The 12968-nt window shown below is 49.9% G+C and overlaps 1 protein-coding gene across 4 annotated transcripts in view; it reads right to left on the bottom strand.

Annotated features, from left to right (window-relative positions):
• SLC39A11 (solute carrier family 39 member 11) overlaps positions 1–12968 on the bottom strand; it is a 229639-nt gene that overhangs the window by 113123 nt on the left and 103548 nt on the right. For all 4 annotated transcript variants that reach the window (XM_023531640.1, XM_023531642.1, XM_023531641.1 and 1 more), the window contains one exon: positions 8215–8373. In XM_023531640.1, the coding sequence (XP_023387408.1) occupies positions 8215–8373 (159 nt within the window). The remainder of the gene's footprint in view (positions 1–8214; positions 8374–12968) is intronic.

Here is a 12968-nt window from a genome sequence, read left to right on the forward strand (position 1 = left end):
GGCCTCACCCTGGACACAGTGAATCAGAGCCTCCGCGGGGAGGCTCCGGTGTCAAAAGCTTTCTAAGGCACCAGAGACAGCTGCCCTGCTCCTTCATCGCCTCCCACCAAACACACGTTCTGGTTGGGGACAGTGTCGCTTAGGAAAGGCTCAGTCCAAGTGGCGGCAGAAGCCTTTAGCTTCCCAGGCAAATATAATTATAAAGTAAATAAAGCATGAAAAAATCATATAACAGATTCAAATTTCAGATAAAAGTTTCCTGTTTTCTGCCTGCTCGTTTAATTATCTGTGCCTCACGTTCATAGCGCCAAAAAAGTCGTCAACTGCAAAGGGAAAACATCTGCTTCCAGAAACGAACTCACCACGAATAGAGAGCACTTTCCACTAAGAAGATGGAAGGAGTTTTCATATAAATGATCTCGTTTAATCGTCCCAACATCTCCATTCATTCATTCATTCATTCATTCATCCATTCATTCACCAAATACGTCCTGACGACCTACTGTGCACCAGACACTGTGCTGGTGTGTAGGACGTGGGAGACCAGAGCCGACCGGTCCCTGCCCATGCCCCCGACTTCAGGCCACAGTGATCAGGTCCACAGCTAATGACAGCACAGGGAACAGAAGGACCAGGACGGGGGAGGTGGCAAGTGGAACCACGACGTGGGGGGAAGAGACGCACAGACCAATCCTGCACGGTAAGCAGGAGAGGCTGGCAAACGCTGGAGGAACAGTGTCCTGCGCTGCTCGCCACTGTTGTCCTGCTTGTAATTATCCGTTGGATTTTGCGCTGAACTCAGAACGCCCCTGCCTTGATCAGGCCAAGGTAAGGTAAGTCCTCCTCTTGCTCCCCCATGTCATTGGAAAGCAGAGGCTCCAAAGGGGACTGGCTGTGATTCTGGAGACACAGGGATGAAAATCCCTTCCCCTGCACCAGCCGTAAGGTACGGGACAGCAAAAGGAACCGCAGACACAGAGCTGCACAGCGCATGCTCGGAGGGAGGGGCCACCTGCTCCTACCTCTGACACGCCTTCTGTCATTCATCCCCAGGGCTCGATATGGAGAGAATAACGTTTCAGTTTTTCTGGTGGCTTTAATCCCACTCCCTTCTGTCTAAGACATCTCCACCCCCAGAGTTCATTGCTCATTTCTTCTCTGATACCAGACCTCTAACTCCTCTAGGGCTTTGATTCCCCAGCCTTGGGACCTGTCGTCAACACTATCACCGACACTGCCACAATCCGAGAGGACGTGGACAACGTGGGCACGGCCAGCATCTGCTCTAATGGGCACTGACGCACCCGGCACTCAGCTAGAGATACAGCTGTGAGCCAGACGGACACGCCCTGCCACCTCTGGGAGGAAGGAGTTAATATTCCACGCACGGCCAATTCCTCTAGCCATCCACTCTCGTAAATCACCTTTGCCAACCATTCACTGGTTCAATAAAATTCTTTGGTGGCTCCTGGATATTTCTCATAAACTTGTTTCCTGGCTCAACGGATGGCAAGAGAGGGCAAGTATTCAGTCACGAGTTTATGGTCCAAAATATTAAAAGGTGTTCTAAGCACAGAGAAGGAAACCCAGGTCCTAGAAGGCGCGACTCTGCCTATTTGCATTTAAGAATCCCTGACACTTTAGTACAGAAACGAGAACCATTCAGTGCTCGGGGAGCCCATTCAGCAAGCCAGCCTAGGCTGAAGTGGCAGCTTCAGTGTGTGTGCGTGTGTGTGTGCATGTGCGCACGTGCGCACATGCACACATGTGAATGTGCATGCGTGTGTCCATGCTAGATCCACAGAGGGTCCTGCAGGAAGCCACAGATATTGTTCCTGCAGCCTCAATGAGCTGGCACCGTGTTCACAGCTCACACGCACAGGCATACAAATGAGTGGAGCAGTGCTCACCAGTAGCCCGAGAAAACAAAGATTGCGTATGGAGGAGAGAGAGCGAGTTCAAGGTAAGCGTCCCCAGCAGCTAGCCATGCGGTACAGGCATCCACGGCACAGTTCAACCTGCTGCTTCTCCAAGAACCGGCAAGCACACCACACCTGCAGAGTTCCCCAAGCCCCTTCTTAACTCATCTGCATGCCACCAGGACCAAAATGACACCAGAACATCTTCCTAAAAGTCACAGGAGGCTACAGAATGCATCAAGAGGTGAGAGGGATCACCTCAGCAGTGGCTTCCACCTGCACCTTTGGAATGGGTGCTTGGAACCCAGGGGTGCCTGAAGGCCACTCTCTCCAAACGTCCCACTGTGAAGGCCCTGTCACATCTGTGTGCCAGTGCTCCCGCTTGGCAGTGAATTCCTGCGAAGCTTTTCCAAATGCTCCCCACCAGGACTCGTGAGCCATTGCTCACTGCTGGCGAGCTCACAGGTTTGCTCCATTAGTAACAAAGGATTAATTAGCATTGCAGATTCATTAGTGCTTTGCTGCTCCAGGCACAGTCAGTCAACCCGCCAATCAGGTGCCAGGAGAAATGCTGTTAGCTCTTGCTCAGAACACCCGCTGCCTCAACTGGTGGCCTCCAATGACATCCACAGCATGAGCTATCCCTACCGGAGTCACCTCTCAGCCTTAGTACCATAAATATCTAGAGAAACTGAGGAGATGCTGTTATGAGATGAAATGTGACCCCCCAAAATTCTCAGGTCGAATCCCTAAGCCCCTGTACCTCAGAGGCGACTGTGTTTGGAGACAAGGCCTTTAAAGAGGTGATTAAGGTCAAACGAGGCCATCAAGGTGGGCTGGAATCCGATCGGACCAGGGCCTTCACAGAGGAGGAAACTGGGACGCACAGACAGACAGCAGGGAGGCACAGAGGACGATCGCGTGAGGTCACAGTGACAAAGCAGCACCTGGGAGCCAGGGAGAGAGGACTCGTAAGAAACCGAGCCTGCCGACACCTTGATCTTGGACTTCCAGCCCCCAGAACTGTGAGGAAGCACATCTCTGTTGCTTAAGTCCTCCAGTCTGTGGCAGTTTGCTGTGGATGCCCTTGGAAATAAACACAGATGTCCAGGTAGTTAAGAAAAGGCACCTCTGCAAAGCCTCATCCCGCTCTGACCTGGCTCGACAGACAATGGAGCTGCTGACCCACCCCCGGCCCAGCCTCTCCTGATGACAAGTGTTCCCACACTGCGGGAGCTGCTGCTGCTGCTCTGCAGGATCTCTGCAGCCCAGCCAAGACTTCAAGCATCAGTCAAGCCCAGGATGCACCTTACGCTCCGAAGGAGAACCACATATCTGGATCTCGACAAAGCATAAGGAAGAAGGAAATGCTAAGACCGAGGCAGAGGGCCAGTTTTCACTGTACAGCTAGTTGGGCTTATCTGACCGTACCAAGCTCATGCTACAGACTCTCAGGTGGATGCCTCTGCAGTTTCTGTAAGATATTCTTTCTTCCTCTCTCTCTCTCCCCCTCCCTCCCTCCTCTGTAAATTATTCTTTTGTGAAGTCGAAGCAGAATGTTAAAGGTGGAGAGAATCTATGAAGGAGAGAAAAACATGCAGACAGGGAAAATAATCACCTCCTGCCACATCTGCCACTTTCAGACTGTTGTCATACGTGGTCCTTGACAGCAACTCCAGCCAACCCATATCGACACCAGCAAAATGTGAGTGCATATTAAAAATATGTGCACATACTGCTCGCTGAAGTTTTCAGCAGAAGCGTTTTCTTTGCCACCACTGAGAAAACTAAGGCTGGGGACATAGGTAAATTACAGAGGGACATGAGAAGAAGGTAGATCCCTACCACACGCTAATCTCCCCTGTCCTCTAGAGACTGTCTGGGCACAACCATCGGCCACGCTCTCTCCGACGGGACAGTCACAGACACCCACTCCCTTCCTGTGCCCCTGCAGTCCCTGGGCAGTCTCCCCAAGATGTCAGAGAGATGGGTGGGGGTGGGGAGCACACATCTCCCGAGAGAAGACTGCCACGATGTAAAGCAAGCTGAAAAAAGCCAGTAGCGGCAACACAGACGGCATGTTACCATTTGTTTTTCGGAAAATGCGAAACAGAATTCCATTTCCAGATGTACACACACACGTACGGAGAAGCAGAGAACAATCTCACTACTCAAATCAATGACAGGGAAACTGTCGGGCAGACAACACTAGGATGTTAGGATGCTGTATGGCACTAAAATGACGACAGAAAAAAATCATTTCGAATTTAAAAGTATCAGAATATACAGACCGATTGCGACTGTGCAAAATTGTATCCGTGTACGTACGTACGTTAAAAGAAGGGCGGGGGCAGCGAAAGGAGTCGGAGCTCGCACTGCTACCGAGCTAGTCTGAAGTGTACTCACATGAGACAGGTGAACGGGGAGAGGGTTTATGTTTCAATTCATTTTCTTAAGGCGAGAGAAAGAAGCCGGAAGGATACCCACTCAACGGACGACAACGGTAGACTCGGTAGTCTGTGGCTGCCATAGCCACTTACCACACTCTGGGTGGCTTATAAACAACAGAAATGTACTCCTCACATTTCTGCAGGCAGAGAAGTCCAAGATCAAGGCACTGGCAGATTCAGTGCCTCGCGAGGGCCCCGCTCCTCGTTCACAGACAGTGTCTTCTTGCTGTCCCCTCACGTGGCAAGAGAGAGCTCGCTGGGGTCTCCCCTGAAAGGCACTCATCCCGGTCATTAGGGCTCCACCTCCACGACCCGATCACCTCCAGAAGGCCCCACCTCCAAGCATCGTCCCACTGAGGATTAGGGTCAACCAGCAGACACAATCTATAGCAGGAAGGCACTTCCGCGTAAACTTTTTATTATTTCATAAGGAGATTTCTGTACTGTATTGATGGAATACTAATACGACTAACAAGAATGACCTGAGACCTTGGGGAGCACACACCCTCCCCCGCTTTGGCATCCGACTCTTCTACCCATCAGTAGGAAACTCTCTCCTTGAAACTGAGGGAGACGGCCTACCACCTACCGCCACCCTCAACTTCACGCCGAAGTAAAACTGCCAAGATCGCAAAAAAGTGTCGATGCCCTGGACATACCTGTCGCAAAAATGTCACCATCTAGCTGTTCCACGTCTGTTCTGCTTCTCCCGAGGGCCATTCTAAGGGAGGAACGCTGGGCTCAGGCTGGCCCGAGCCACACCCCCGTCGCCTGCCAGCCCTCTTCCTGGGCCAACAGGTAGCGCCTTCCTCGCCTCCCCGCGGTCCCTGTCCCCCTCTCATTAAGACACCATTGGCAAAGTCTCTATAAATCCCTTGGCGGTTCATTTCCTACTAATAGTTACTGCACGAATCCTTCTCTATTTTATTCTCGGATAAATAAATAAATAAATAAATAAATAAATACCCAGTTCAGAGAGCGATTGGATGCATTCGAAGTTAACAAAGCCACAGTAGCTTCAACATGACGGGCTGTGATGAATAAAACCCTTTTCATGAGCCATATTTTGCTTTGGCTCCAAAAGGGCGACAAATAAATCTGAAAGGCTGAGTGAAGGCAAGAGGAGTTAGAGACCAGAGTCCGTTGTTAACCACTTCCTCCCCCACCAACCCAAGGTCTTGCTGCCCTTGAACCTATAAATACATCCCAAGTGGGCAGCTGTGGCGTTGGCGGGCAACGGAACAGTGCTTGACGGCCACAGACAGGGGTTCGCATCCAGGTGTTGCTGCAGAAACCTCCGGCCACACCTCTGCCCTTCCTGGGCGTCTACGCTGCTCATTTTCCCAGGGGAAGTGACGTAGACAGACTCGCTTCCTCTCCCCTGTCAATCTCCAAGCGCTGTCCCAGAGGATAGAAAGGAGGTCGTGGGGTCTCCTGCAGGCAGACCCCGCTCTATCCCAGGACCTGTTCTGCAAGGTAAGCTCTGCTCCATCAGGGCTGCAGCCAAAGCCTTCTGCTCACTCCTCCCTCCTGCTCACGGGCCATCTGCCGAGCAGTGGGGCTTTGGCACACGGTGCAGTGAACTGGAAACTGAAGAGATCTCCAGCTGAATGTGCCCGCAGAACTCCCCACAGCCTCCGAAGCCGCTGGCTCTGAAACTCCCAGAGCAGGGAGCATCCGAAACCGAATTCTAGTCCCGCAGAAGACTATATTCCCGAGGATGCTCAGTCAAGGCTGGGCCACGACATGGACTCGCGATCAAACACCCATTAACTCGGACTCCCCGAAGCATCTTCCATAGACCCAGGCTGCTGCCCTAAAGGAAAATCTTTATTCTGTGCCAGAGTGATGGCAGTCGGACACGGCAACATTCGGTGATTATGGCAATAATAAATGATTCTTAACTATTTAGGAGACCTTCCAAGACAAATTCCCTTTCTCGCATCAAGGGCAAGAATTATTTTCTTTTCAAATTTCCTACAACAGATGTTTACCGTCAGACTGATTTTTCTGCCCATTACTGAGGTTCTGGGCGTCAACGCTGATTATGCCCTTTTCCGACCCGATGTGCACCCAGCCCTCCCAAACCATTCCTAATTTTCTGTATAGTCTATATGAGACTTTCCCATGGGATCTTCTCCATATTCAAAGCATACATTAGACCGAACGTGAAGCAAAAGGTTTTTCTTTTTTTTAAAAAAAGGTACCACTGCACAATACAAATTGGCCAATGACTATTTACGCTGCCCAGAGAAAGCCTCTGTGTTCAGACAGCTGATCAAATGCACCTGATCCCTCTCTTTTACCATTCCCCAGGGCCAGCGAGTGGTGGCCCATCATGACTGCAAGAGCCCTGAGCAAGACACTATCTTGGAAGCCCAGTGGGACCCAGTGGGAAGGCAGAAAGAGACCCAGCAGCGGCTGCCTGCTGTTTGGCAGTTCAGGCCACCGGCCTCAAGATCTTATCGCCAGGGTGAGCAGAACACCTCCAACAGCAAGTTCACACGTTACTGCGGTGGATCTGAGAGCAGACCATGGCAGCCCACACTGAGGACCTCTCAAAGCTATGACTGCGCAGATGAACTTGACAGCAAGGAAGCCTAGGGTCCAGGGGGCAGAAAGTGACACTGCCATTCAAGCTTTTGGTGGGAAAAAAAAAGAAAAAGCCATCTGGTTTTTCCTCCGAGACCGTATCATGGCTCCACGTGGCTGTCTGGTCCAGAGGCTGGTCCTTCTGTGACACGGGTAATCAGTCCCTCATTAGGCCCAGGGCCAACTTCCCAGGAATTCTCCCTCCTTTCTGCAGCTGGGAACTCAAGGCAAGAAAGAAGGCAGGTGGGCAGGAAAGAGGACGTCAGCCTCCCTCCCGGGGTACACGTCCGGCCGAGTCCAGGGAGCCCGACCCGATCCTCGCTCGCCTTGATCCAACAGAGGCGACAGCCTACGACCCCGTTCTCCCCCACAGGGTCCCTTCCTGTACCCCCGCCATTTCTGGGGGAGCAGAGAATTCAAGCACCGGCTGAGGTCTCACGGGGGGCTCTGCCCACCTCCAGGACTTGTTGAGACACAGCATCCGGCAGGCTGCATGTGCCTGTGCTGGGTTCGTACTCACATCGACGCCTCTCTACTGATGGCAGTGCATGCAGACAACCCGGTTTGAGCCACTGCCATCTCCCAGGCTGGCCCTGACTGTCTCTCATGAGGGATCACAGCCAGACCTCAGGCTATGTTTCTTACAGTGCTTCTCCACGAGCAAGCACATGCTCATTCCCCAAACCCAACCCACCGGCCCTATTCCACATGTTTTAAGGTTGACTTGGCAGCCCCTCAAAGGAGTTGTCTTCAAGTTACAGGCAAGAAAACCGGAACTAAGGGACACACAACCAGTGAGTGGCACAAGTGACCTCCCCCCAGAGCCCTGCTGCCCAGGCACCTCCCTCATCCTCCGATTAATAAGCCCTGGTTGATGTGATGCTGTGACAACTGCTTATGCCACAGTTGGGTGTGCTGTCCTCTTCCCTGGTGACATCATAAGCTCTTCAAGGGTCAGGGCCATGAGCGTGGTCACTCACTTTCCCAGCTTCCACATCCGTTCACACATACAGTGTCACAAAGCATGACGTCAGCCGCGCTCTATATTTATAATGAAGTCTGACATTTAAAATCTGAACTTAGCAAAATGTAACTCAGGGGATGATTAGTCATATTACCAAGAGCTTGTTTTCTTTTAGGAAAAAAAAGTCAAATGCAATTCCTCTACATAAAAGCCCTAAATGGTTGAAATATCCATTTCGATACCACTGGTCCCTTAGCCGTGTGCATTACATATGATCGGCGGTACTCACCAGGTGAGGCATCGCGAGGTCGGCCAGGTAGACGAATGCAGCTCCCAGGGTGAAGCCAACGGCCACAGGGAAGAAGGCGAAGGCACCGAAGCCCCCGGAGGACGTGGCCATCTCAACTGCCGGGGCCAGGAGAGACCAATAGGAAGCTGCTAACATGACCTGGAAAAACGCAATGAGCAACAAACCATTAAGCCAACCACGGGGGGCCTTGCAGGTGGGGACTTCCGCTGCTTTCTACGGCCCAAACCGAACCCTACAATTTCGCATGTGTTAGGTCTTTCATCTTCAATGGGAGGTACTATCCCAACCAAAAAGCCTCCATCAGAATTCCGGTAACTATTGTCGTGAGAACTCCATTTGGGGTAGAATGGAGTTAACCTTGGGAGGATGGAGTCTGGTTTGTTGTCGTCTAGCCTCTATTTCAATGCTTCTCAACCAGGGACATTCGAAGGCATTTTTGGTTGTCACACTAGGAGTATCTAGTGACTAGAGGCCAGAGACACTGGTACACATCCTATAATGCACAGCCCCTGACGACAAAGAATCATCCGTTCTCAACATCGATAATGCTGCTGAGAAATCCTGTTGTAACTGAATACTTCCAGGACACGTCGCTCACTACTTCATTAGCGCCACTGTGCTGCAAGACAGCTCTAAGGGTTACAAAGGTCTTCTTTACGTTCGGTGGAGACCTCTCTCCTTCCAGTTTTACCCCTTAGCTCTAGGGCTGCTACCTGGAGCACCAAATAATGTAATGTGTCTTTCCTCTGTGATATGTAACAGCCTTTGAAATATTTGAGGACAAGCAGCGGGTCCATGTGGGCTTGGTCTCGTCGATTTTCTTATCTCTAAAAAGGAGGAAGGGAACTAATATTTATTGATCGCTCGCTATTTCCAGGGAGCAAGCTTCACGTTTGATATCTCCTTCATCATTGTAACAACTCTGGGAGGCAGATATTGTTTTCTATTGGTATTTGTAGATAAAGAAATTGAATCTCAAAGTAATAAGACAATTTGCTCAAGGTCACACAGTCAATAAGTGGCAGAGCCAGGGAACTGAATAAGCAAGACCATAATTACCTCAACGAGGGAGAAAAACACAAGCGGAAAAGAGAAAAATGAAGCTGGACCCAGATGTCCGTGAGGTCAATTCAATAAAAGATTCTCCAGTGTTTACCAAATTAAACACTCACCCACAGTCACTTACTCTTATAGATGTGGTGACACCTTCTTGGGTATAGTACACCCACCACCCATCGTAATCATATGACAGTCATCACTGACACGTAAAATACTGAATGGATTGCTAAACATGACTTCATTATGCTTTGTCTTGAAAAACACATCTGCATCATCCATCTCCAAAATAACATTCACGGTGACAGAATGAAGTATTACAGAAGTGACAATAAAGAACGAACCCACGAAGAAACCCATCTCCCTTCTGCCGACCGTCATCCGCACGGGCAGTCACTCTGGGCTCCATCCTACCAGCAAAAGCCTCAGCGCCGCTCGCGGAAGCTTGCAAATGCCTCGGAAACTCCACAAGACAGTGAAAACAGCTCATCGGTTCCCCTCCATGAGACCATCGAAGGAAGCTTGTGGGCTTCTTCTCCGTGCCAGGGCCTAACCCACCCTTTCTCAGACTGTCGTCTCACTCGCTTTAGAATTCAGCAGACTTTGGTAGCTGCCATTCGTAGTAAACACCCACAGAAGAGGCCTGGCAAGGAAGCAAAGCCCTGTCCAGCCCCCTCTCTCCCTGCCTGTTTCAGGGCCTGCCATACAGTCCCAGCACCAACCCCTCTAAAAGCACGTGCTCCAAGTACGACCACGCCCCCTCATGCTCCAATCCCTCCCCAGAGCCCATCCTTGTCAATGTCACCTGGGGTACTTCCCCAGGCTCAGCTCCCCATCCCCTTCTCAGCACAAACTCCAGCCTCTTCTGCCAAAGCTGCTTTCCATCCCTCTGCATCACTGAGTGCCAATCTTTTTTCTGCCCCTACACGTGAGAAAGATACGATGTCCTCGTGGACAAGGGATGCGAGGTTTGCCGAAGACGTGTGCTTCTCAAGGGAGGGTTTGCCAGAATCTGAGATGCCTGAAATGGAAAAGCATCCCGGGTGATTTGGGGGGCCCCTCCTTGACAATCGCTGTTCTTTCTCCTTCTGGTCAAGTCCAGGACTCAATTGAATTTCCTTCATTTCTTTTTCTCGGCGGCCTTCCTGCCTGCCACATAAACTGGAAAATCGCCAAAGAACAATCTGAAATGGAATCAGGTGGCCTGTCTGAAATGACAACAGGGCTCAGAGGAAAGTCATTTAAATGGCATACGTGGTAGACAAAGTAATGACCTCCCCTCTCCAAGATGACCACATCCTAATCCCTAAAACTTGTGAACACTGTCACCTTAGATGGCAAACAGGCCTCTGAAGCTGTGATTTAGTTAAGGATCTTGAGATGGGGATATTATCTTTGATGATCTGGATGGGACCGATGTAATCGCAAGGGTCCTTATGAGAGAGAGAGAGAAGGATCAGAGTCAAGAGAGAAGGTGTGATAACAAAAGCAGAAAAAAAGAAAAACGAAGAGATTGGAAGATGCTACGCTGCCAGCTTAAAGATGGAGAAAGGTCGCAAGCCAAGAAATGCAGGTGGACCAAACAGATTCTCCCCTGGAACCTCCGGAAGGAACACAGTCCTGCTGCCACCCTGACTGTCCCAGTTAAAACTATTTTGGACTTCTGACCTCCCATACTGTAAGATAATACATTTGTGTTGTTTTATGCCATTCTTGTTGGGGTAGTTTGTTATAGCAGCAACAGGAAACTAATACACTAAGTAAAGGCATACTTTACTTTTTTATTTTATTTTATTTTGTATTTTAGAGCAATTTTAGGTTCACAGCACAATTGAACAGGAAGTACAGAGAAGTCCCTCCTACTCCCTGCCCCACAGGTGCACAGCCTCCCCACCATCTACATCCTACACCCCAATGGTGCATTTGTTCCAATGAACCTACATTAACATATCATTGTCATGCAAAGTCTATAAGAGATCACTCTGGATGTTGTACGTTCTGTGGGCTCAGACAAATGCATAATGATATGTATCCGCTATTATAGTACACAAAGAGTTGTTTTCCTGCCCTAAAAATCCTCTGTGTTCTGCCTATTCACCCCTCCTCCCAAAAGGCAACCACTGCTCTTTCTGCTGCCTCCACAGTTTTCCCTTTTCCAGAATGTCATAGAGTTGGAATCGTACTATATGTGGCCTTTTCAGATTGGCTTCTTTCACTTAGTCATATGCATTTAAGGTTCTTCCATGTCTTTTTATGGCTTGACAGCTCATTTCTTTTTAGCGCTGAAGAGTCCATTGCCTGGATGGACCACAGGTCACTAATCCGTTCACCTACTGAGGACATCTGGGTTGCCTCCGAGTTTTGGTAATTGTGGATAAAGCTGCTATAAACACCCATGTATCTGCATGCAGGTTTTTGGGTGGACATGACTCTTAAGCTCACCTGGAGATACACCAAGGAGTATAATTGCTGGATGGTTTGATAAGCCTTATTTTTTAAAAAATAATTTCCCAACATAGGTGGCTTGCCTGAAACGCTCCATACTAGCAAAGCTCCTTTAAATGCTGGGCATTTTAAAATCTGGGTGTAGTAAGATATTAACCAGTGATACAGAAGCAGGAAGTAATCTATCTGATAATCCTCAATTACCCCTACAAAGCAGAGTCTGGTGGGGACGGTAGGAGGAGGTTAGCACTGGGTTGAGGTCTTCAGGAATGAGCTCCACAGGTGAGTCTTTGCCAGGTAGTTCCTTTAATGACCCAGATGGTGGACACCATAAGCCCTCCAACAGCTGTGATCCTGCTTATAAAGGCAAAAACTGGGCTAACGACACCAGCCCTGTAGACATCACATATACCCATCAGCATCCCCTGCTCTTCCCCACCTATGTCAATAAAAGGAACGCATAATCGGGTTTCGTCACACGAGGCAGAGCCCTGTGGTAACCCCAAAGTCCCTTTTGCCTCTTTATTCCCAGGAAGAAAATGAAAATCCCAACCCATCAGATGAGCCATGGGGAAGCTTGTGTGAAACCTGACCTCTAAGCCAGCGGTGACGAAGACCAGAACAGCCCAAGTTTTTACTAAATAATCAAAAAAAGTCAGGGAGTGAGCATTTCGATGACGATAACAACTCCTGCAAAAACAGCTAAAGAGGAAATAAAGCAAACAATGGACTCAATATTTAACCTCGGTCCCTGCCGGCCCAGCAGGCCTACCGCAGGGCTCCTGGACGTTGACTGAAGTGACCTCAGCAAGCTGAGGTTCGAGAAGCTGTGTGTCCTTGGCTCTTTTTCTTCATACACTTCTTGTGGCGCCTCGGCCACTATCGTGACTTAGGCTTCCGTCTACAGATGGGAACACGAATGGACGACTTTCTCTCTAAATATGATTTTCAGTGTTGACTATGTTTAAAACAGCAATGTTTACTGTGCTAACATGTAAATCCTGGTCCAGTTCTAGTTAAATGTGGCCAACTGAACACAAGCTGGTGGCCCCTCGAATTCCCATGAGAGTGAAGGTAAAGGGGCCAGAGGAGTTCGACCACAGAGACGAAATGAGAGGGAGAGGAGATGACGGCCACGGCCGTCAAAGACAGCAGACTCCCCAAGGTGCTGACACCTGAGCCCCCGTGGAGAAGGCCCAGAACAAGGCGGTTCACCCCACAGAACCTCAGAA

This window comes from Pteropus vampyrus, unplaced genomic scaffold, assembly GCF_000151845.1.
Source record: "Pteropus vampyrus isolate Shadow unplaced genomic scaffold, Pvam_2.0 Scaffold72, whole genome shotgun sequence".
Classification (NCBI taxonomy): Eukaryota; Metazoa; Chordata; class Mammalia; order Chiroptera; family Pteropodidae; genus Pteropus; species Pteropus vampyrus.